Source organism: Verticillium alfalfae, genomic scaffold (genome assembly GCF_000150825.1).
Source record: "Verticillium alfalfae VaMs.102 supercont1.12 genomic scaffold, whole genome shotgun sequence".
NCBI lineage: Eukaryota > Fungi > Ascomycota > Sordariomycetes > Glomerellales > Plectosphaerellaceae > Verticillium > Verticillium alfalfae.
Window position 1 is genome coordinate 1,190,822 of NW_003315027.1, and position 23,093 is coordinate 1,213,914.

The 23,093-nt window shown below is 52.5% G+C and overlaps 10 protein-coding genes across 10 annotated transcripts; 5 read left to right on the forward strand and 5 right to left on the reverse strand.

The window, feature by feature from the left end:
- Positions 1-468: 468 nt before the first annotated feature.
- Positions 469-1,420, forward strand: VDBG_08605 (dienelactone hydrolase family protein; the record flags this gene model as incomplete). The annotated part of the gene is made up of 4 exons (XM_003001514.1): positions 469-598; positions 653-761; positions 811-1,154; positions 1,218-1,420. 4 exons carry the CDS (start codon positions 469-471, stop codon positions 1,418-1,420), a joined length of 786 nt encoding a protein of 261 aa, XP_003001560.1.
- Positions 1,421-2,102: 682 nt separating this feature from the next.
- On the forward strand, positions 2,103-3,869 carry VDBG_08606 (ATP-dependent RNA helicase MSS116; the record flags this gene model as incomplete). The annotated part of the gene is made up of 1 exon (XM_003001515.1): positions 2,103-3,869. One exon carries the CDS (start codon positions 2,103-2,105, stop codon positions 3,867-3,869), a length of 1,767 nt encoding a protein of 588 aa, XP_003001561.1.
- Positions 3,870-4,547: 678 nt separating this feature from the next.
- Positions 4,548-6,513, forward strand: VDBG_08607 (acyl-coenzyme A synthetase ACSM3; the record flags this gene model as incomplete). Its single annotated transcript, XM_003001516.1, has 6 exons — positions 4,548-4,801; positions 4,850-5,217; positions 5,274-5,364; positions 5,420-5,700; positions 5,763-6,146; positions 6,197-6,513. 6 exons carry the CDS (start codon positions 4,548-4,550, stop codon positions 6,511-6,513), a joined length of 1,695 nt encoding a protein of 564 aa, XP_003001562.1.
- Positions 6,514-7,676: 1,163 nt separating this feature from the next.
- On the reverse strand, positions 7,677-8,962 carry VDBG_08608 (conserved hypothetical protein; the record flags this gene model as incomplete). Its single annotated transcript, XM_003001517.1, has 6 exons — positions 7,677-7,700; positions 7,748-7,875; positions 7,925-8,262; positions 8,310-8,581; positions 8,634-8,793; positions 8,856-8,962. The coding sequence occupies 6 exons, from the start codon at positions 8,960-8,962 to the stop codon at positions 7,677-7,679; spliced, it is 1,029 nt and encodes a 342-aa protein (XP_003001563.1).
- A 951-nt stretch (positions 8,963-9,913) lies between these two features.
- VDBG_08609 (conserved hypothetical protein) lies at positions 9,914-11,253 on the forward strand (the record flags this gene model as incomplete). The annotated part of the gene is made up of 3 exons (XM_003001518.1): positions 9,914-10,074; positions 10,134-10,754; positions 10,824-11,253. The coding sequence occupies 3 exons, from the start codon at positions 9,914-9,916 to the stop codon at positions 11,251-11,253; spliced, it is 1,212 nt and encodes a 403-aa protein (XP_003001564.1).
- A 165-nt stretch (positions 11,254-11,418) lies between these two features.
- On the reverse strand, positions 11,419-12,617 carry VDBG_08610 (predicted protein; the record flags this gene model as incomplete). The annotated part of the gene is made up of 3 exons (XM_003001519.1): positions 11,419-11,540; positions 11,775-12,400; positions 12,484-12,617. The coding sequence occupies 3 exons, from the start codon at positions 12,615-12,617 to the stop codon at positions 11,419-11,421; spliced, it is 882 nt and encodes a 293-aa protein (XP_003001565.1).
- Positions 12,618-12,858: 241 nt separating this feature from the next.
- Positions 12,859-13,155, reverse strand: VDBG_08611 (cutinase transcription factor 1 beta; the record flags this gene model as incomplete). Its single annotated transcript, XM_003001520.1, has 1 exon — positions 12,859-13,155. One exon carries the CDS (start codon positions 13,153-13,155, stop codon positions 12,859-12,861), a length of 297 nt encoding a protein of 98 aa, XP_003001566.1.
- A 2,740-nt stretch (positions 13,156-15,895) lies between these two features.
- On the reverse strand, positions 15,896-17,008 carry VDBG_08612 (integral membrane protein; the record flags this gene model as incomplete). The annotated part of the gene is made up of 1 exon (XM_003001521.1): positions 15,896-17,008. The coding sequence occupies one exon, from the start codon at positions 17,006-17,008 to the stop codon at positions 15,896-15,898; it is 1,113 nt and encodes a 370-aa protein (XP_003001567.1).
- Positions 17,009-19,703: 2,695 nt separating this feature from the next.
- VDBG_08613 (D-lactonohydrolase) lies at positions 19,704-21,116 on the forward strand (the record flags this gene model as incomplete). The annotated part of the gene is made up of 5 exons (XM_003001522.1): positions 19,704-19,775; positions 19,914-20,370; positions 20,424-20,730; positions 20,780-20,859; positions 20,908-21,116. 5 exons carry the CDS (start codon positions 19,704-19,706, stop codon positions 21,114-21,116), a joined length of 1,125 nt encoding a protein of 374 aa, XP_003001568.1.
- A 1,099-nt stretch (positions 21,117-22,215) lies between these two features.
- VDBG_08614 (conserved hypothetical protein) lies at positions 22,216-22,967 on the reverse strand (the record flags this gene model as incomplete). The annotated part of the gene is made up of 2 exons (XM_003001523.1): positions 22,216-22,610; positions 22,661-22,967. The coding sequence occupies 2 exons, from the start codon at positions 22,965-22,967 to the stop codon at positions 22,216-22,218; spliced, it is 702 nt and encodes a 233-aa protein (XP_003001569.1).
- Between the last annotated feature and the right edge of the window lie 126 nt (positions 22,968-23,093).

Genomic DNA, 23,093 nt, shown 5'->3' on the forward strand with positions numbered 1-23,093 from the left:
AGCCGCCACCGTGTACCCACTCCGGCATCAGCCAGCATATGTAGCTTGGTAGTCAATCCGTACTTGGCATGGGAGCCTTGGCATCAGCCACTTCATGGATCTTCGGAGCAGCGCGCGGTGTTCTGTCCATCTGCCGAAGCACGCACGGTAGATACCGTTGCACATTCTATGGTGGCCGTAGCGAAGTCACCTCGGGAAATACCTTTTCTGGTAAAAGCGCCGAGCGCGGAAAGTGATTTTCCGTTGCGGGGTTTAGATTATCTCGAGAATAGATTGAGAACGTCATTGAGTCAAGCCCCAAAGAGTGATGCACTTGCACTGCCGGCTCACTCGGTGGAGATTTATAATCTGCAAGCTGGCTCTCACTCAAGCATGCATATAGGGCGGCCCTCCCGCGGCAGACTCCTACACTGGCGCTCCGTCACCGTCACGGGAATTTTCACAGGCGATATATAGCGACAGAACAAGATGAGGTCCTTCCGCACACTCACCATTTTCATGGGCATGGTGGCGACTGTCCTTCAAGGGGCTTTGGCAGATACAGCCTCCGACTTACACAACGGTAAACCTGTCGGGAAGGAAGTGACATACCAGGGTGGTAAGCTTCACTCGACTGTGTTCAAGCCGAACCCCTGACTAAGCGAGTGTCTAGTCAAGTTCTATGTTTCAATGCCCAGTGCAAAGCACCGTGGAAAGAGCGCTGCTGCCGCTGTCTTGTTCCTGACAGACATCACTGGTATCCAGGCACCCGAGAACAAACTGTTAGCATCATCCAGCCCCTCTTATTTAACGGCCACTGAACCGTTGCAGTCTCGTTGACGGCTTCGCTCGCGAGGGTTTCGTGACTGTAGCTCCCGATCTCTTCGATGGTTCACCAGCTGTCCTGGGTGACCCCAATTTCAACGTGACCAAGTTCCTCAGCGAACACCCTCCCGCTGTCACGGATCCGATTGTCGACATTGCTATTTCCTTTCTCCAGGATAAGCTCAAAGTCAAGAAGATTGCATCTTCGGGATACTGCTATGGCGGACGGTATGCCATTCGTGTGCTCGATGGCCAGCACGCAGTGAACGCTGGATTTGCCGCCCATCCAACAGCTGTCACCACCGAAGAGGTCAAGGCAGTCCAACAGCCTCTCGGCCTCGCTAATGCCCGTAAGGCAGACCGCTCCCAATTTCCTTGCTCCGCATCTCCTGCTCTATACTGACATTGGGCAGAGAACGATCCGGCTTTCACCTTGGCTCAGCAGACCGAGACGAATATCATTCTGGGCGACCTTGGCCATGGCTTCGCGGCGTCCCTGTATAGTGGCGTCAGGCACGGCTTCGCGGTCCGTGCAAATGTCTCCGAACCCCAGCAGAAATTTGCCAAGGAAGAGGCCTTTGCACAGGCATCTCGGTTCTTCAAAGCGTGGGCTTAGGTACGACGTCTTCACGCAGCGAACCCAGCCGTGCAGGGCGCCTCAAAGCGATTCCGCCGCGCCGCACCGCGCCAACGCATTGCTTCCTCAGATAGGTCATATGTCAACAGGGCGCTTTCCGTGAAGGTCGAGATAATGAATCCACAATTCAGACGCGTGTCAATTGATCCATCTCACGCTTCCTACCTACCTAGTTGTATGTCGCGCAACGCGAATTGACGTGGGCACCTCTAGTGCCACGTACTTGTATGGCCACCGATAATGGGAGCCCAGGAGCGGGTGACTATTGGCGGCGCTCCTGGAGCCCAGAGTTGTTTTGAGTGGCAAGAAACGACTTGACGATGTTGGAATATACTGTAGCGCGCGCTTGGACCCTCGCAAGTGCCTGCTTTGGTTCCCAAGTTCCAGCGGACCCCATCGCTACTGGCACGCCCCGTGCACGAGCCAAGGGTCCAGAAGCAACCTGCCTAGCCCAATCAACAGTAAGTACGTCAGCTACGGGCTTTTTTCTGTTTGGGAGAAATTTCAGATTCCGTTGCAAACGAGAGTTCACTGCCTGTTGCACCTATTCCTTCTCTCTACTCTCTTTTTCGATTGCACAGCCATCGACGCGAATATCACGACGACGACGAATCTCTCTCACTCAATCAAAAACACTTGCCAGCCAGCCTCCTACTTTCACATGGACCAACAGAAGCGTCGTGGCGATCGCCGCCGCGGGGGACGTGGACCTCAACGTGCCCGCGGTCCCAGAAACACAAATGGCCATGGTGGCAGGAGCAACAACAACCATGCCAACGAATTTCAGCAGCCGATCCAGCCTTCAGCTGAAGACTCCGAGCCTCAACTAGGCAGAGAAATGTCCGTCGACAACGATAGACCTCCTTTGACCGAGCCTGTTCCCCAGGACACCCCCCGCTTCGCCGACCTGAACGTTGTTCATCCCACCATTGTCAAGACCATAACGGAGGACCTCAAGTTCGACCACATGATGCCCGTTCAGGCGGCCACCCTTCACGAATTACTCCCTCCCAACCGAAGCGACTGCCTGGTTCAGGCCAAGACTGGCACCGGCAAGACGATCGCCTTTCTGCTGCCCGCCCTACAGACCATGATCACGCAGAACCGTGGCGCTGATGCCGGTATCTCCCTGCTCGTCATCTCGCCTACGCGCGAGCTTGCCATGCAGATCGCCAAAGAGGCTACCAACCTGCTCCAACGCCTGCCGAAATACCGCGTCCGCATTGCCATCGGTGGCACTAACAAGGATCGAGAAGAGAGAGCTATCCTCGGCGGCTGCGACATCCTCATCGCCACCCCTGGTCGCCTCTTCGACCACATGTCTAACGAGAATGTGCTCTGGGCCTTGCGTCATCTTGATACTCTCGTCCTCGATGAGGCTGATCGTCTGTTGGATATGGGATTCATGAAGGCTCTCCGCGACATAGTTGGCCAGCTGCCCGACAAGAAGGCCACCAACCGTCAGGGTATGCTCTTCTCCGCGACCATCGCCCCACACGTCGAGCAGGTCGCTGGCCTGGTTCTGTCTCCCGGTTACAAGTTCATCTCGACCATCCCCGCCGGCGAGATCAACACCCATCAGCGTGTACCTCAACTGCTCATCAAGGTTCCCTACTTCTCATCCGTCTCTGCCGCCATGGTTGGCTCCATCCGTGAGGAGGCTCGCCAGCATGAGGCTTTCAAAGCCATTCTCTTCGCTCCAACAGCCGCCCTGGCCGATCTCTACGGTTTCGTGCTCGAGAAAATTGCCGGCTTGCCGCCAGTCTCGATTCTGCACTCACGCATCTCCCAGAACAAGCGCACCAAGGTGACGAACGACTATCGTGATTCACGCTCCGCTATTCTTGTCGCCACCGATGTAGTCGCTCGCGGTATGGACTTTCCCGGTGTCACCACCGTCTTCCAGGTGGGCATTCCCGCAGATAAGCAGAGCTACATCCATCGTCTCGGCCGTACTGCCCGCGCTAGTGCCGAGGGTCGCGGCATCTTCATTGTCTCCGAGGCTGAAGCATGGTTCCCCAAGTGGACACTCAAAGAAATTACCTTTGTGCCGCACGATGCCGATACTTCGTCGGCTGTTGAGGTCTCGGCCATCATTGATACTATGGAAGAGGGCGACAAGGCCAAGATCTACCAGGCTTGGCTCGGTTATTACAACAATCACATGAAGGCTCTGAAATGGGACAAGGAGGAGCTTGTTGCCCAGGGCAACATCTATGCCCGTGATGGCCTCGGGTGCCCCGAGACACCCGCCATCGCCAAGACGACGGCCGGCAAGATGGGCCTGCGTGGTACGCGCGGACTCGTTGTTGTTCCCGACCCTCCCAAGCAGGGCCGCGGCGGTGGTGGGGGTGGGCGCGGCGGCGGGCGGAGGAGGACGCGGACGGAGGGGTGGACGGGCTTAAGACGACTCTCACGATTCATCTGACTTGATACTGGGCTGGCGCGGCGTCTGTTCATCATGTTGATACCCAACTTCCATACCTTGCTGGGCGCAGCTTGACGTGCTTCGCAGGATAGACTGGTAATGAATACTGAATGACTTTTTACATCGGTCCTTCCTAAGCCCGAGCGAGAAAACGACAAGTCTTTGTCAAATTGTTTTGGTCATTTTCACTAGTCCTGTCACAGGCGTCTGTCTTTCGCATTAGGCCAGCAAGCACTAGACAATAGGCATGGGGTTCGAACAAATCCTAATCACTGGCCACCCGGCATCAAAAATAACGTAGGTTCGCAATAATTCAGTGCTTGAGAGAATAGCCGCAGTTGAACAAGTCCACTGACAGGGGCAGTCAGGTGGTCGCATGTATGTAGAGCTGGATTTTGGCTGTTTCATTGGTGAGATTCCAGTGATTCCAGTGCCTAAACTAGGGGCCTGATTCTGCGCCGGTCCGGATCCTGTGGATTTCCATGGCCGGCTGACTACTAACCGGACCTCCGGACCGCGACTATCCCGTCCAACCTTTCGCGGTTCAATGCGAATTATATGTACCACATGGTCCTAAACAGCAATTATTGACAGGCCTAGACAGTTGCGTCTATATTCTCGTCTGAATCACCCCCCGCCTAAACCCCTCCTACACATAACGCACATCACCAGCACAACATGACAGCGAATGAGATCGCAGCCCCCCTCGGGCCCCTGACTAATTCAAATTTTGCCATCGACGTCGTAGATGCGCAGGCACTGTCTACACCAGACCGCCAGGCCATGCTGTGGACGGACGATGAGTCTCGAACCCTGGACTTATCATTTCGCTACTTTTCTCAAAAGTCGCATTCCTCGGCACAGCTGCTCAACGATCTCGGCATCCAGAAAGGTGACATTTTGATGATACTTCTGCCGCGAGTGCCAGCATGGTAGGAAGCCTGTTCGTGACCATGAGAGCAGTGGCTGACAGTAGACAGGTGGGAAATAGCAACGGGAGCACTGCGAGCCGGCATCGTTGTATCGCCATGCACCACTTTGGCCACCCACAAAGACATGGCTTTTCGTGCGCAAGCTTCAAAAGCTGCTGCATTTATTGGTGATACAGAAACTATTACGAAGTTTCTGCGCGTACGCGACAATTGTCCTTCCATGAGAACTATACTGCAAGCCGATGGACTACCCGTGCCAGGGATAGCGCAGTATGATGAGTTGATCGGAACCTATGATCCAGATGTCCGATACTTGGGAGACCAAACCAAGTCTACAGATCCCGCATTCCTTTTCTTTACCTCTGGAACTACCGGTCCACCAAAGATGGTCGTCCATAACCACCTTTACCCCTTAGGTACGCAGCCCCTGTTGGGTCACGAGCTGCTTCAAGTACTCATCTGACATCCCTAGGTCATGTACCAACTGGCCAGGCTTGGCTTTTGCTTGGACCTGGCAAGCTTTACTGGTCGTTGGCCGAGCAGGGATGGGCCAAGGCAGCTTGGTAAGTATGGTCACTTCACATGATTCATTCTTAACAACGTTGACTTGCCTGTTAGGGCTTGGTTTGCGGCCTGGAATACTGGTGCTGCACTCTTTGTACAAAAGATGCAGGGTGCCTTCTCGCCTCAAAGTCTCGTAGAAACCTTGCACAAGTACCCTATCACAACGCTGTGTGCGCCTCCAACGGCCTTCCGTCGACTAGTGCTGCCGGAAACCCGAGCACTGATACAAGACCTTCCGCCGTTGCAGTTGGAACATTGTGTAGCGGCCGGAGAGGCGCTTGAGGGCGAGCTCGTCAGAACATGGGCATCCATTACAAGCATTGAAATCAAAGATGGTGAGCTATGAACTGGGGCAGGTTAATCTGCAGGGAGCACAACTAATGAGAACTCCTCATAGGGTACGGTCAAACCGAAACAACATTGCTGTGTGGCAACTTTCCGGGGAACAAAGTCAAGCTGGGTTCCATGGGATTGCCTACTCCTGGCACTCAGTTGTGTGTCGTGGATAACAATGGCGATGAGTGTGACGCCGGTGAAGAGGGTGATATTGCCGTGGCGACACACGACATAGATGGCGCACCGCTCAAGGGTATTTATGACGGCTATCTCCAAGCTGATGGTACAACGAGTATCAAGCTGCAGCAAGAAACCCATCCCAAGGAAGGAAGAAAACCCCGCCAATGGTACCTCACAGGCGATAGAGCGAAACGTGACGGCGAAGGTTACTTCTGGTTCATCGGTCGTGCAGACGATGTTATCAACTCCGCCGGATACCGAATTGGTGAGTCTTTGGTCCATCACACTGAGACTGTTTGTTAATAGAGGCTCTAGGACCTTCCGAAGTCGAGGCAGTGCTCCAGGAGCATCCCGCTGTTCTAGAGTCTATCGTGATTGCATCACCAAGTGCGGAACGAGGAGATGTTGTCAAGGCATTCATAGTCCTCACAGATGCCGCAAAGAATGATGATCTGGTGGTACTGGCCAAGAAGATTCAAGACCATTGCAAAGAGACAGCGGCACCTTACAAGTATCCTCGCAGGATAGAATTTGTGGGCAAGGACTTCTTCCCACGAACTGTGAGTGGAAAGGTGCAACGAGCCAAGTTACGTGAGAGGGAACGGAGTCAACAAACAAAAGCAAAGATCTAGGCAGGAATGCAACGCCCACAAAGTTCATTAATAGAAGTGATCTGGCTGAATAATTTGTAACTAACCCAGCAAATCTAACATCAAGAGCGTGTCTTGTTGCATCTCTTCCCGTGAAGGTTCACCATCAAGAACAGGATCTGTCACAGCTGGAAAAAAATGGCCCAAGCCCTCCTGCTGCATGGCATGCATGTCAGCTGCCGATGGAGCCCAAGATGTAGGAGATGGTGGTCTAGTTTCGGCTGACCAAAATCCATCGGGTGCACTCGAGCAGGTGCTGTAATCCAAGATAGACCACATCAGGTCGCAGTCAGCCTGTCTTAAGGGCTCGGCAAGGCTGGCAGGATTATTCAGTCGGGCGTAGCGATGGGCTCGTTTTGATAATTTCTTAAGAGCGTGAACCTGTAAACCATCAGAAACGGGTCTTCGAGTTTATTAGGTGCGAACCTACCATTGACTGACAGCTCTCCCAGTATGGCGATAGGTCGTCAAGAATCTCGCGGCAGATCGAAAGGCAAGTGGCAGAATCTTCTCTGACAGTTTCTCGGGTAGAGAAAAGACCTATGGCGTGTATGGTGCTCGCCATCAGTGTACAATACCCGTAGAAAGACCCGTGGGCGGCGTGACCAGCTAGCTTCGCATCCCGGATCAAATGCGTGATCCTCTTGGCATAGTCGTATCCATTGTCTAAGGCGCGAGACAAGAAAGTGCTCGGGGGTTTTCCGAGGCTGGATCTCACTCGCTCACACAAGAGGAAGGGCTGACTTAAGATGCAATGACTCAGCATGAAGAGGATATGTGAGAAAACAAGAGGCCCGGCCAGAGCAGCATCAATATCAGACTCGCTGCCAGTACAGTAAAGTGCGAGTGCTTCTTCGATGGGTTGCTCAAAGTACCCCTCGCAGGTGAGTAGTTCGGATGATATTGTGGCATAGTCCGAGCTTCCGTCCCACGGAGCTTGGCGAGGGCGGACACTCACATTCTGCATCATGCATTGTGTGCATCGGCCGAGGATAGATGTCATGGCCACGACAAGGGCTGGGTGGCCGGGATGCTGGCCAACCAGGAGCCTGTTCTGAGTGACATCCTCGAGCTTGTAACCATTTGAAGGAAAGGCGGCTCTCCAGAGATGTTCTTCACATGGAAGGGACAGGTGACAGCTCGCCTCAAGAACCGCTGGCGGTCTTGCTCTGGCACAAGACGCAAGTCTGTCCAGCATGTAGACCGACCAGAATACGCGCCGTCTCTCCTCCTTCTCCGCGTTATCGAGGGTTGTTTGGTCATCCATCATGAGGCGGAGGTCTTGAGCCATGCGGACAGCGAGCCCAATTTTCACCCAGGCCGAGTCATGCCGATCATGACCAGCTAGCAAAGCATCAGCCGAAGGAAATACAGGCTGTATTCGGAAACGTACCAGTAAAGTCATAGATGGACAATAACGTGATTGTCTGGACGGTGGCAAGATCTGCGTCCCCTCGCTCATGGAAGTAGAGATTGACAATTGCCTTCCATGACATATTCGCGAAAAGTTTAGCCATTTGCTTGGTACGACCCCTGAAGAATTGATCCTCCGAGAATCTCAGGGCGTGGGCAAGCACGGCGAGGAGCAGGTGGTCAGGCCAACTGCCTCCGTCAAGCTTTTCCCAGAATTTGCTCTCATGAAAGAACGAATACGGCTGGTTATGTGCGTATTGAAAGTAATTCCGAAAGACTGCCCTCATAACGATGTCGGGTATGAGATGTTTCATCTTGCTGGAACTGTTTAGCTTCTGTGCTGAGGGGCGAGACGTTGCTCTTACACGGTCCAATGCTGCGGGTGGAAGGGATCGTTAAAACTGCCATATTCAGCATGTCTCGCCGCGATGGTCCTCGTGAATTCTGACCCAGGCGACGAGTGATCGAGGCTCCTCTCGCTCATGGCACCCGCAGTGACGATGGGTCCGCTTGCGACCGAGAAGCCTACGCCACCAGAAGCACATATCTGCCTGGTGAGCTCTGTCAACTGGCCAAGTTGCTGAGATATGCCATCCAGTGCTGACTCGAGCACGCTCAGTCTGTCGGCGACAGCGAGCTGAAGTCGTCAGCAGCTGATCGAGTCAACCCGGGACTTGAGACGGACTCACAGGGCGTTCTGATGTGTCGGAAATCTGTGACGAGGGATCGTTTGGTACGCGCGACGATATCCGCACTCGAGGGGCGCCCGGGCCAGGATATTGGCACGGTTCTGACAGTCGTCTACAACTTCGGCATGGGTGACCACCTGTGCACCGAGACTTCTTCCTTCTGGAAGAGAAGTATCCAGTCAGCAAGATGCACGCACTTCTTCTCAACTCGACAGATCATACCTGCATGCGATGCATGCCTGGTTGATGCGTCGTATCGGTCGGTATGCAGGCCCCGGAGCGGCACCGGCAACGCTGCCGGGGCTTTCGCTGCGGCTGCTGTTTGCCATGCTCAAAGGTTTCTGTCTCTAGGACAATATCAAAATGAGTCGGTCCGTGGCGGATGGATTGGGTATTGGAGAGGGAACCCACTCCTTCCGGCAATATGGTCCTCCGCAGGTGTGGCGACTGCAAACCCCGCGTTTGATCTCCGCTCTGCTGATAAACCTGGGGGTGGGCCACTCAATCGATAGCGCGATCAACCTCACGCCCAGGCTGCGAAGAGACGTACGGATCTCTTCTAGATCATGCGGCTGTTGGAAGCATGAGAGATTGCGTACCCGACCAGCGAAAGCGATTACCCCGCGAAGTGAGTGGTCCCTAGGTCGACACTCCAAGCCGGCCGGTCCGAGGCTGAACCCGGTGGCCCATGCGGCTTGGATGCTAATCCGTATCAGGAAGCAGGTCAACAGTATTGGAAGCTCCAAATGATGTCAAGCCACCAACCTGTCTCAGCCGGTCCGGGAACTTTGCTTTCAGACCGCCGTGCCTGATCACTGACGTGCCTGGCGTTCGAACCGATGATAGTTTTAAACCCTTATGTTGTCAGTTGCTGAGCGGACAAGTTTCTAGCAACGTGCCTCGCGACTTTTTGAGTACCTTACATATTTTTTCCCACCAATAAATATCCTGAACGCCAGCCAAAAGCTCTCTTGAACATGGACAAATCGACTCAAAATGTGGAGCTTGCTGAGTCCTCTGACCAAGGTGGGAACGCCTCGGGTTGTTCAAGCCTCGAAGAGGCAGTCGACACTAAGAAACTTATGAGAAAGATCGACTGGACCCTATTACCCTTTCTCACTCTCTTGTACCTGCTCTCTTTCCTCGATCGAACCAATATTGGCAATGCTCGACTCGACACACTTGAAGCCGACCTCAATATGACAGGAATCATGTACAACAATGCCTTGGCAATCTTTTTCCCCTTCTACGTGATTGCCGAAATTCCTTCGAATATCGCAATGAAGAGATTCGCGCCCTGGCTCTGGATCCCATTCATCATGCTCTGTTGGGGCATAGTCTGTACCCTAATGGGAATTGTACAGAGCTATGAAGGACTTCTGGCTGCGCGAGCTGTGCTTGGTCTTGCTGAGGGTGGTCTTTTTCCAGGCATTGCTTACTTGTAAGTGTTGCCGGTTGCATCTCTCGCATAAACCGAACTGAAAATCTCTTGGAACATAGCATCACCATGTGGTACCGTCGTCACGAGTGCGGTCTCCGACTAGCAATCTTTTTCTCAGCTGCCACGCTCGCTGGTGCCTTCGGGGGGCTCTTGGCTCGTGGAATTCTAGAAATGGGTGGTGTTGCTGGTCTTGCCGGTTGGCGTTGGCTATTCATCCTCGAGGGCATTGTGACAGTTCTTGTCGGTCAGTACACCCCTTCAGTTACCCGAGTAGTGCTTTCTGACGGGATACTAGCGTGCGTCGCTGTTAAGGTTATGCAGGACTACCCCGAAAAAGCCAAGTTCCTTACCGAAAGTGAGCGGAAGGTGGTACTAGAACGTCTTCAACAAGATCGATCCTCACTTGCGAACGAGTTCGACATGAAATACGTTCGTCACGCATTGTCTGATTGGAAGATTTGGGTCCATGTCGTCACAACCATCTGCGTCTATACTGGAGTCTACTCGTACTCGCTATTCTTGCCGACCATCATTCGCGATCTTGGTTACACAAGTCGCACAGCTCAACTGATGACTGTCCCGCCATTCGTGGTAGCCTGTATCATCTGCGTCTCGGCAGGGTGGTATGCAGACAGGCTCGGTCAACGCGGAGTCTTTATGATAGTCTTTATGTTTGTTGCGTAAGTACTTTTCTGTTCCTCTTCTTTCACGGCTTGGTGCTTGTCAATGTGTCGCTGATATATGTACAGAATCATTGGTCTCATAATGCTTACCGTTGTGAGAAACGTGGCTGTGAGATACGTCGGCTGCTTCTTTGCTGCTGCTGGCATCTATCCCAGCGTCCCCCAGGGCGTAGCTTGGAATGGCAACAACATCGGTGGTGGGCTCAAGAGGGGGATTGGTATTGCTATGCATGTTGGATTCGGTAACATCAGCGGCATCATCTCGTCGTATCTGTTTCTGCCAAAGTATAGCCCGAGGCACTTACCGGGGCTCAGCAGTCTTCTTGGTCTCTATGTTGTCGCTCTTGTCCTTTGCGTCTGTATGACAGCCTATCTCCGGCGAGAGAATGCGCGACGCGACCGCATCTATGGATCTCCCGAGGAGTATACAGAAGAGCAACGAGAACTCGAGCGCGAGAAGGGGGACAACGCTACTTTCTTCCGCTTCACCATCTGACGGGCATGGTCGTTGATGGAATCGGACGGTATCATACCTATTAATTTTGAAGAAAGACTGCGAATTGCTACGAATCACAGGCATACTTATAGCATAATCACAAACTCGTCCAGTTAATTCCTGTAAAATGACATTTTCAGGAGCGAAACAACATTCGAGCTCATCTTACATGAAGCGGTCATAATCGCTGCCTACTGTCGCATGGTCCGAGCGACACGAGAAAGCTCGTGGGCCGGACCGGCCGGACCGGCCTCCAGCTGCCAAGCGGGAAGGTCCTTTGCCGGAATCTGCACCAATCAACGAAGAGTCTTCTATGTTACAAGCTGCCTCTAGGTAGGAACTAAGCTTCTTAGAACGTACAAACTATGTGATGCCAAATTTCCCGAAGCCTGGCTGGTGGTGCCGGGAGGGGGTTAATGTCAATCGTCAAGAACAGACAGACCCTGTTTCCCAGCTCGTCAAATCGCCATCTATATCAACTGTAACATATGTACGTCCACTGGGCGGGTTCGTCAGGGTACTTTCTCCAGCTGTCCAAATGGACAGAGGTGTCAAATCTGGCGAATCCATCAAACCCTCCTGAGCTCCGTTCTCGGTGTCGTCCACCAATTCAGGAATGGACAGATCGATGACTGTATTTTCTGAGGGAAGAGGAGTAGCCCAGTCAAGACCAAGAAAGGTGTCCAATTCTGTCCAACTCAAGATGTCGGTTGGATTCATGCTCATGGCGTATGAGTATCCTCGGAAGCCTTCGTCGATTCGAGGTTCCTCCGATGTCTGTGATAATTTAAGAATCTTGGACAACTGATCTCTCTCAGGACAGTTGCCTGTGCTCAAACTAAGGTCTGCTGTAATGACAAGTCGTAAGAATGGTTCTGCGGATGGTAGAGGTATTGCAACTCCATCGTCCGAGTCACTGCTAAACTTATCAAGGGCCCATGGTTGAGCCAGCTCACTAGCTCGGCGTGCGATAGCGCCAAACCAGGTAATACCACCGTACTGAGCACCTATAGTTCTCATGGCTTCAGTCAGAAGACTTAGTTGGCTGTTCTGGCGCAGCTGGTCCCTCCCGAGCGCTTCAGAACATGCGCAGTCGGGATGTCTGCCTGTTTGTGAATTCACAGTGTAGATCATCAGCGGTAATACGCTGAAGGCAATTCTAGGTCTGCTTTTAGCCTGGTATCAAAAGTCGAAAGCTGGAAAGAAGACCAAGAATAGGAGGGCTCTTACGTGCTCATGGGTAACCAGCGAACCAGTCGCATCTCTGTCAAGCCCTGCATGCAATCGGTAAAGCAGGAGACGGCATACTGTAGCTTGCGGAATCCTTCTGCAGTCGGTGGCTTCTTGGGTGGTGATGTCGCCATCATCGCTCGAACAATAGAATTTTGACATAGGAGCGCGAGAGCCGAGCTGCGATGACTTGTGAGTGCTTTTGAGATACAATCAACCAAAACTCTAGCTTACTGATAGTATAAATAAACGGTGTGGCTGAAGAGTCGAACGCAATTCGCCTGGAACCCCTCCAATCTGGGATTCTGCGCCGATGCCAGATACGGGAGGGAATCGCTCACTTGTGTCCTTCGTACCAAGATTGTAGGGTCTTTCTCAAGTCGCAGCGTTCTTTGCGCGTCCCTCTCGGGGTCGTGACTTGGGCCGCAGCGATTTGTCGGATTCTTGAGAAGCCATCAGGCTGAGCAGGTCGGTCACGATGATACAAAGGCTTGCCAATCTGCAAGTCACTTCGATGAGCTCATTTTTGGTGTCGCTATCGTATACCTTTGATTTGTGAACTTCGTCCAAAAGATCTTTGGTCTCTAAGCCAGGAAAGATCTGGAGATCGAGTGTCTCTTTTGTGATGAGGGCCTGCCTCCGCAGAGCCAGCGCGATTACGCGGTCACGCATGATGCAAGACCACCATAGTCTTTTAAGGATGTTTCCATGGCTTGTGCGTTCTAAAATGGATGGTTGTTCATCCTCGCTCTCGGAGGCGTCAGGATCAGCTGCTGCAAGGCGTGCATGATTGATAGCACGCCTGAGCCATGAGGTATTGGACTGACGACTTCGGGGATCCTCTGGCGTATAGGAGAAGGATAGGAGGAGCGAGGACTGGCCAAGGACTTCCGAGGACGGCTCACCCCCTAGGTCATACAAAAGCTTCTCAATGTTATTTTCGTGCGTATTTGGCGGGGAGTTCGAATCTTACCTTAGCCTTCCGGTATAATTCAGCTCGTGCTGATTGCATAGAGTCATAGCCGAGCACCCGGAGTGTACTCAGTGACACAAACTTCCAGTCATCAGCCTTACTCAGTAAAAAAGGTATCTGACGACATACGTTACAAGACGCAAATAGCATAGCCTGAAGAAGCAGCAGCGATATTCCATCTTTGAAGGCCCCCGTGGGAATGCTATTGCAATATTTGCCCCAAAAGTCGCCTTCGTTAAGTATCGGGAGAAATGGGTGCACGTGGCGGAAGTACTGCTCAACGAACTCGTCGAGTATGCTGCGAGTCGCAACTCTTAGACATCCCTGTGCTTCGAGCACATTGACATCACGTACAGGGAGCTTCGGAAGATGCTCAAAGTTTAAGAAACAATGATGGGTGTAAAGAACATCTGAGCATCGCCTGACTGAAGGCAAGAACATGGCACCTAGTTCATGATCCAATCGCGGAGCACAGCCATCTGTCACTAGACTGTGTGCTCCGGCCGTTGCCTCGCGGGAAGAAGAAGCACCAGCATTGACAACCCCTTCAGTGATGTTGTCCTGTAGACAACGATTTCTGATGGAGTCCTGCTTGTTGAATGCTTGCCCGACGGGCCTTTCTCCTCGAACTGAAGCTGTTCGGTTTGCGGACGACAACTGTGCATGGCGTGGCGAACCATGACATGCCTCGAATGGGGATGGTGCCTTAGCCTGTGATGTAGTATCGGCCCTTGAAAGACCTTGGCTGCAGATTGCTCTTGTTAACATGAAATCGGGTGACCATCATCCTTCAGATTTGCTTACTTTCTCCTGTTTGCTCTAGGACGAACTTGACAGTCGAGGTCATCAAGAAAGCAGATAGCGCAAGGTGCACCGCGTTGAGATACATCGCATCGGACCTTCCGTTTCCCGGCAGTGCACGCATGCCACGCCCGCTCGCCTTGCGAACGATTCTTCCCAGCCGCATTGACTTGTGGTGTTCTCATAGTGTAATTAAGATGAAATCGTTCTGTTTTCTGGGACTCTTTTCGGCTGAGTGAGTAAAATTATGAATCTGGCCCGGGGAGATTGTAGAGGACAGAAATGTTGAAGTGCACTGACGGTAGAAGTGTGAGTCTAATGAATAGAAGAAAATGGATGCTTGGATCTTTGCATCACTTTGATCATGGCATCTGTCTTATCGCCACAGATATCGGTCCGGCCAACTGCCGGCCGGCCGGACCGGCAGCGGGAGCCTGAGGAGAAGTGGGGTCACTACTTGGCACCAGCCGGCTGCTCGAGGTGGGTGCCCTTGCGCCAGACGAAGACCAAGAAGTCATACAAGCAAGGTGGGGGTGGTGGCACTGTGACGTATAGAGGTAGATGATCCCCCAAATATCAAGCCCTCATACTTCCGATCTTAGTTTCTTCACTTATATACAATCATGAGCCCTGTCGAGGAAGAATATGATCCAAGCCTTGGCCTACTAGCCAAATTAAAACTTCAAGCCGGGCACAGATCACTGACTGTCCCCAGTTTTACACCATCAAGTCGTATTAATCAATCCCTAAACAATCAAACGGCTGTTGATTATCGACGGTCGTCACGGACCGCTATTTGGACTCACTACATTCTGAGATGTCAACTCCAAATGCTGGCTAGGGTATTGAGCTCGGGCCTTGAAGATCCTCGTTTGCACAAACGGTTCACCCAAGCCAGTGGCCGATGGCTGTGAAGCACAGATGTGTCGGCGATGTACATGTGGGACATCACATACAGGATTCTCCACCACATCGTATTACTGCTGATCCGGCATATCGGATGCCTTGTTCGAATTCGACCCATGCTAGATGGAGATTCCGGGGACGCCCTGGGCTTACCCCAGGCAACAACATTCGTCACATTGCGATTGTTTCATGTAGGGTGGGGATAGAGGCGGGTCAGCACCTCGTAGGCCTTGCTCAATATGCTAGCCCAGCAGTTGCAGCTTGTACCTGGCTGATGGAGCTATTACATGTAACACAGGTCCCCTTTCACATGGTTGCGCGCATTGCCTTTCTGATGACTGGGAACGGAAGTCATTGTTCACCTTGTTGATTCTTGAGGGGGTTCCCTGAGCCATTCAACGCAAGTCTTTCAGCATCCGTTCCAATGCAGACACGCCTAAGCTACGTCCAGCGCCTGACTTTGATTACGCGATCAAGAGGAGTGAGTGCCCACATTGGCCTAGTCTCGCCATCCGAGCCTGCTCAGGACGGGGTCAGGCCGCCGGCGGCCGGAAGAGCTTCAGAGCAGGACCACTTTCGAAGCTTGTCTTCCTCAAGCTCAAAGGGGGTCAGCTGCAACAACGGTTTCAGTTGTCAGAACGTGGTCTGGGGTGTATCAAGGGCCAGTATAAATGAAGGAACTTCAATGGGTATGATAGTGCAGTCAATCAGCTACTCTTGGTCTCCGCGACATCAGTTTCCAAACTTCGCAAACTGTACCTCCGATGATGCGGATGAGGCACTGCCTCGAACTGGGTCACGCGTCTGTGCTGGACCTATGTCACCAGTCGCTCCGGACCTGCCATCCAGACTTTCCATATCTATGTCACTGTTTCTCCGCCGTCGGTGGCTATGAACTGTAATCTCCGTCGTCTTGATAACGTTGGAGTCTTGTCCAAAGCTGGGCTCCCCATTCTTGCCCCGTCCAACATGAACTTCGTATTCAGCCGCTGCATCTCCCTCATCGCCCAACTGCTTATTTCTCTCGCCATTGAACGTTTCAAGGGCGACACCACCGTTTGTCGCATTCCGACTGCGGGTATAGGAGCTTCCGTTTCTCGAATTCCGTGTAAGCTGGACGAGGCGATTGAGGATACTAAATTCGAGCTTGAGCTTGGCGCTGTAGACAAGCGGCTTCCAGGCTGTTTGGATATCGAAAAGGTTCGCAAACTCGAGGGCGAGAATAGAGACGTCGAGAAAAACCACAAGAAGGTTGACGTAAATTAGATGGTTCATGACCTTTCGCGTTCCCATGTTACCGATGCTCTTCTCTAGCCTGAGACGTTTCGTAGTTTCCCAAATGTACAGTGCCGAGATGATGATTTCTTGTAGAAAGAAGACACTGAGCTGGATCTTCTCGTACACTGAGTACGGATGAACGAAGGGTCCAGGGTTGGCCGAGTTGGAGCCATAGACGAGCACAATGATGGGTAAATGCAGCCAGACAGCATTTGTGATGATCATGATCAGCACAAGACGCAGTCGAGTCTGGTTAAGCATGACAATGTGCAGACGCGAGTACAGCACAACCGACTGACCGGTGATCATGGTGCACCAACCGATAAGGATCAGTGTCGCGTACACATTGGGCTGCACGTTCTTGCCAAAGTGCCTGAGGAGGTAGCCGACTGCGTTGAATGCGATGCCCCATGTTGCTACGACGAAGCTCCAAAAGTAGAGACCACTGCGTTTATTGAACGTAGCGAGGATGATGAAGTTGAGCTCCAGAACATTGTACAGCGCGATGCTGATGAATACCGCGATAATAAAAGCGACGGTGCCGCTCTGAGTGTCGATGTTTACCATGCTGGCTGATGTCTCTGGAGTATCAGTAGCTTGGCTAGCAACAGCACCTGTCAAAGGGAGGAAGTCGTCGAACAACAAAGAAAGGAAGGAATGAGCGGCAGAAGACGCAGAATCTCCGAGTCCTCCAAATCAACGGGTGTTCCATCAATTTGACTTGTTGAAAAGGGGTCTCTGACCTTCGCACTAAAGAATTCGTAGCTGAAATAACTTCCACCTCCATCCCAACGCGCCCACCCACACAATTTTACTGACACACTACGTTGAGAAGACCTTCCTCACAAGGGAACATCGTTCTGCGTTCCATCTGGTTGTGCATCAATGCGCCACTCAAAAGATGCGGCACCCCCCGGTTCCCCGCTCGTGCGCCCATATGGTGCCCGGCTTTTAAGTTTCCTCCGTCAATGGCCCGGACTCGCCCTAACGAACGAGTCAGTGCCATACGGGACAACGTTACCTGACATTTCAACCAACAGAGGTTACCCGAGAACAAATTGGATCGAGTCATTGCACCAATTTCGATCAACCAAAAATGGTTTCCAGTGGTTTCCTGTGCAGCATGCGTGCGGCATTTTGACCCACAATCCTACCGTCCTACGTGTAAAAACGTGCGAGTACCTTGACAAAAGGGAAACAAAAGCTTCTATTTCGCTGCAGATGTCACCATACTCGTGATTACTAAATCCGCTTCCAGTCACGGCATCTAATACCCTCGCCGCCAGAATTGTCCGGTGTTCAAGACGGCTAGCATCGTATCCCACAGCCAGCCGCCGGTAGCTGAGCCCACCTGTCCCGGTAAATAATGTCTTTGAGTTTGAGCTAAGCAGCCGGCCCCCCTTTTAACCTTACCCGCCCCCCAGGTTTCCTAGGCTGTATGGAGCGATCTGATGTCGACTTGACCCTGCCACCCTGCTAGTGCGTTCTGAAATATCAACTAATTCTGCGACCTCCTCCTCATCTTCAGGACCAAATCGCCAACATGTCAGGCGATTCGCTTCCACTCAACACTGACGCAACCCTGATGTCTCAGGAGACACACATAAACGGAAGCTACATCACCACCAGCAGACTTGCTTCGGGTTAATAAGGATGTGCCTAGCTTCTCACGGACCCTAGGACCTGGCAACCTGAGCTTGGCAGATGAGCAAACCACAGCTCGCATCATCCATGCCGTCCTGGAGGCGCAGCCTAAGCTCGACAATTGTATTCGGCAGGGATCGCCCAATTCCCGCTCGTCGTCCATGGAGAACCTGTCAGGCTTTGTTCTGTGCCGACTCTCTTGCCTACCCCATCGAACGACCGTCGCTGACGTGAAAAAGTGCAACGAGCCAGCCGTTGGACAACCCGCAAGCCAGGAAGTGCGCCTCGAAGCCTTCCCACGATGATTATGATCAGTGATCAAGTGTGCTGACTTGGCTTCTCCCTCAACTCGACTGTGCCTCGCCTTTGAATAGCCGCTCCAACCACTTTGGTCGCTTACAACTTCCAATCCACGTTGTTTGTCTGACCCCGCATAGCTGAGCGTCTCCCTCTTGCGGTCGGAATTTGCCGTCAAATGGTATTTGTTCTTGCCAACTATATCTCCCAGATTTCTAGCACCGGGGGAGGGAAGTGGACTGTATCTCGCTTAGGAGCATGGTGATGTAGGTAACTCGACCCGAGGAACTGCTCATGCGGCCTCCCTTACGATAAAAGTAGACTGACTGTTCCGGGTTCTCACGGAAACGCGACAGTTGACTTTGACTTATTGAAGCAGCTTCGGCCTTCGGGGTGCAACATTGCTGGGCTTGGCAGTGGTTTACGCAGCTAATTTCGACCTGATGTTGAAAACGACATAACTTCCTCACATCAGACGAACATGGTTGTAGGAGACTATTGCCTCCCCCATCGCAATCCAGAATAGCCCATTCCATGTTCTTTCGGCTACTGCACCACGTTGACCTTGGGGCTGCATGCGTGAGCCCTGGATTGATGGCGCAATGCGAAGGCGCTTGTCTTGCTACCACGCGACATGCACACATTATCTTCACGTGGGAGTCGAGATCACATTCATCGAGCAACCATGGGTGGGCCACGTACTTTTGAGCACCCACAATGCAGCTTAATCGCTGTTGTGTAGCAGCACTGCATTCCTTTCAGGCGGCCTAGCTGCTCCATCAACCTCAGCGGCAGCCCCATCGCATTGAGTTGAAGCCCAGTATTTGCGACAGTAGTCACAAATTTGCTGCTCGTATAATGCCCCTCCCCACAGCCATCAGTCGATCCTCTTCATCCCGAACCCCTGAGCCGGCCAAATTTGCTGGGATGCGTGGCGTGCTCGATTAGCCAGGCAACAGACCCACGGATGTTTGCCTGTTCAACCCCGACTCCCCCGCGCTGCGCCCTTGCCAACGCTGCTGAGCGAGCTTTCCGACCAGTTCCAGGTACCTGCGCCCAATAGCGGGTCAGCCTAGCACGCAATAGCCCTGTCGGCCCTGAACCCAATTGCCCCCCCATGAGTCGTAGCCTGGTCGTTTCCTGCCGCGTTCTCAATGTGATGTCTTGGTGCAGGCGAAGCTACACTGATGTCACTCTACCAGGCCGAAGTGAGCTAGAAGAATGCTGGGCACACCTTGTGGCCAACATATTTAAATGTAACCCATCTACCTGCAGGTCTTACATGGCAAGCCAATTGTCACGGACGATCATCTTGCCCACGATGCCTTCTGTTGTCTCTGTGCTCGCCGCTGGCCTCTTCGCCCATACGGGCGGTACTGGCTGCCAAGCTCCCGTCCACGGCTCAAATCATTGACCAGAAGACATTCAATGTCCTGCCCTCGGTCCCCCCTCCGTCGCAAGCCAACGACTCGACGGTAGGTTCTTTCCATTTCCCTAGAGGCCCGAGTGCACCGCTTACCTTTCGCCGCAGGTGTTCCTCTGGCCTGGCGTGACCCAGGAGTCGCTTACTGCCAAACCGTTTCACGTGTATGACGAGGAATTTTACGATGTTATCGGCGACGCCCCATCCCTGACCCTCATCGCCACGTCTCAGTCGGACCCCATCTTCCACGAAGCTGTCGTATGGTATCCTCCAACGGACGAGGTCTTTTTCGTTCAAAATGCTGGGGCCCCCGCCGCTGGCACCGGCCTGAATAAGTCATCCATCATTCAGAAGATCTCGCTGGCCGATGCTGAGGCTGTACGCCTGTCTGCCAACACGACCGACGAGGTCAAAGTTACGGTTGTCCCATCCAACCCTCAGGTCATCAACCCGAATGGAGGAACCAACTATAAGGGTCAAATCATCTTTGCCGGCGAAGGGCAAGGCGCCAACGTTGCGTCTGCGCTGTATCTGATGAATCCGGTGGCTCCGTATAACACCACTGGTGAGTTATATAGCATGTCTTCTTTGTCATACGTCATGTCTAACAAGGCACAGTCTTGGTGAACAACTACTTCGGACGTCAGTTCAACTCGCTCAACGATGTTGCCATCAACCCCCGCAATGGTGAGCTGTACTTTACCGACACCCTCTACGGCTACCTTCAGGACTTCCGTCCTGTTCCCGGTCTGAGGAATCAGGTCTATCGCTACAACTTCGATACCGGTGCAGTTGCTGTCGTCGCTGATGACTTCACCTTGCCAAACGGCATTACCTTCGGCCCGGGTGGTAAGCGTGCCTATGTTACCGACACTGGCATCGCTCTTGGCTTCTACGGCCGTAACCTTTCATCTCCTGCCTCCGTGTGAGTCGCCTACCCCTAAAAGACCTGCCCACATATCTGACGAGATTAGCTACTCGTTTGACGTAAACAGTGATGGCACCTGGCAAAACCGCAAGACGTTTGCTTACACCGCCTCTTTTATTCCGGATGGTATGTATCTTGTCAGTTGACCAAGGGCACAAGCTAATGTAATCAAAGGTGTTCACACCGACTCCAACGGAAACGTCTACGCTGGGTGTGGCGATGGTGTACACGTTTTCAACCCCTCTGGCAAGCTCATTGGCAAGATTTACACAGGTACCACTGCCGCAAACTTTCAGTTCGCTGGCAAGGGTCGTATGATCATTACTGGACAGACCAAGCTCTTCTACGTGAAGCTAGCTGCCTCCGGGACCAAGCTGACATGAGCCTTGGACTGAGGAAGCAAGCCTATTGTGGTGGGAAAACCTCGCGAGCACCTCACCAGGGCTGACGGGGTGGGATGCCGGATTAACAGGCACAGAGTAGACATCTGATTGATAACGCTGTTTCGGCGTAATCCAAAGCTCGTACTATTCGCACTTGAGGTGATGATTTCGAGCCACAAGTGGATGACCTTGGGTTGATTGACAAATTTTGTACGACCATCATTGCTAGGGTCAACGTTTATTACCATTTCTTGAATGGAATCTTGGGAGATAGAGTACATCTGCCCCAAAGACGCTCAATCGAGACAGCCTGAACTTTAGAGTCAACCTTCTCAGAACAGAAATTTATCAAGCTTTCTGAGTGCCACTGGCGGTTACAGCAACCACTAATGACGAGACAATGTCGGTGAGATAGTGCCCAGGATGTAGACTGCAGTTGAAGGGTAAAATTTGTGTTGATTTGGTCGCATAGTTACTATCCAAAGAGCATACAAAAGTCCAATCCCATAGCTCACGTCGCGGGCTGCAACGACGTTTTGACCCATTGTGGCCAACTCTGCATACCGTAGATATAGCAAAGGGCGCGAGGGCTGACGTGTGGAAGGTCGATGGCTCTCCGAGCCTAAGAAACATCATCACAACAAGCAGCAAAGAATGGTACTGTCCTGCTCGGAGAATGAGCCCGCGTGTAATACGATCAGCATCGTGCCCCCCCTGATTACATCAAGGACACTTCAATGGGACCAGCGAAGGCCGAGTGACGCACGTAGACGGCATGATGCTCAACTCTGGCAACTCCTGCTATCTCTCGCTCAGCAAAGCCAACTCATTGCGTCGGAAAAGACAACCGAGCTTCCGATCGCCAGCTCTATCGTTGTCGTCTCATCGATTGATTCATCTTTGCCCTAGCAATGTAAAAGTTTGATAATCTTTACCCCATCCAACAAGATTGATTTCCGGTACAGACAATCATCAATTGTAGACAGTTCTTTCTCGCAAGCCAATAAGAATTTCGAAAAGGACCCCAATGCGCTGGGAGCAACCTAAAGGTTCACCAAGAACGCATTGCATTTCAATGTGTGGCAAATTTGACTTGGACTCATGGCCACTTCCAGAACATATTTGCGCCCTCTACTTCAGCCAAAGGATTTCCTTCGCCCTGCCGGGCTGAGCCGTACTGTTCATCGAAGCCACACTTGGTGTAGAACCCGTCCTTCCCCTTGGCGCTCACAACTGACGCGCAGATGCCTTCTTCCCGAGCTCGTTGAAGACCCCATTGCACCAGCTTGTAGCCGACGCCTTGGCCTTGGAAGTCGGGCCTTACCGCCAGTGCTTCAAGATACCACGACTCGGCGCGCTTGCCCGTCCAGATATCATCAAAAAAAGGGTACGCCCGCTCGATGATGTCTTCTTCCTTGACATCGACGGCACGGCTCGGCCATAACCAAGCATGAGCCTTCATCGCGAAAGACGACAAGGGTCTGAGGGCATTGCCTGGGATGGAACATCAGCATTGTAGATTTCCGGAGAACATATATACATACGGGGATCCAAGTACCAGCAATCCATCTTCTGGCCGCCGTCTCCTAGTCTGGCCCACTGTGCGATGCCAGCGATAACCTCTTTTCCGTTGACGTCTTTGGTCGTTGCAACCAGCCACTTCCAGCGAAAGTCCCAGAAGTTCACGCGTGCTCGCCTCAGCCAGTAAAGATCTACATCATGTGGGTGTTTGTCGCGATGGGGGTGGATGAGCTCGCCAAACAGATTGTCTTCCCAAAATGCTGTAGCCATGACATGAGCGATCTCGACCAGCTCAGTGTAGCGCGCATCGCGCAAAACAATCTCGCGCATGGTGTTGCAGGGCTAGGCTTTGTGTGTGATACGTGGAGGAAGAGAAGCCCGCCAGAAAGCTGCTTTACACAATGTCGTAGCAGCTTGCTTTGAGCTTTGGGAGGCTTAGGGGAAGATGAGACAGCT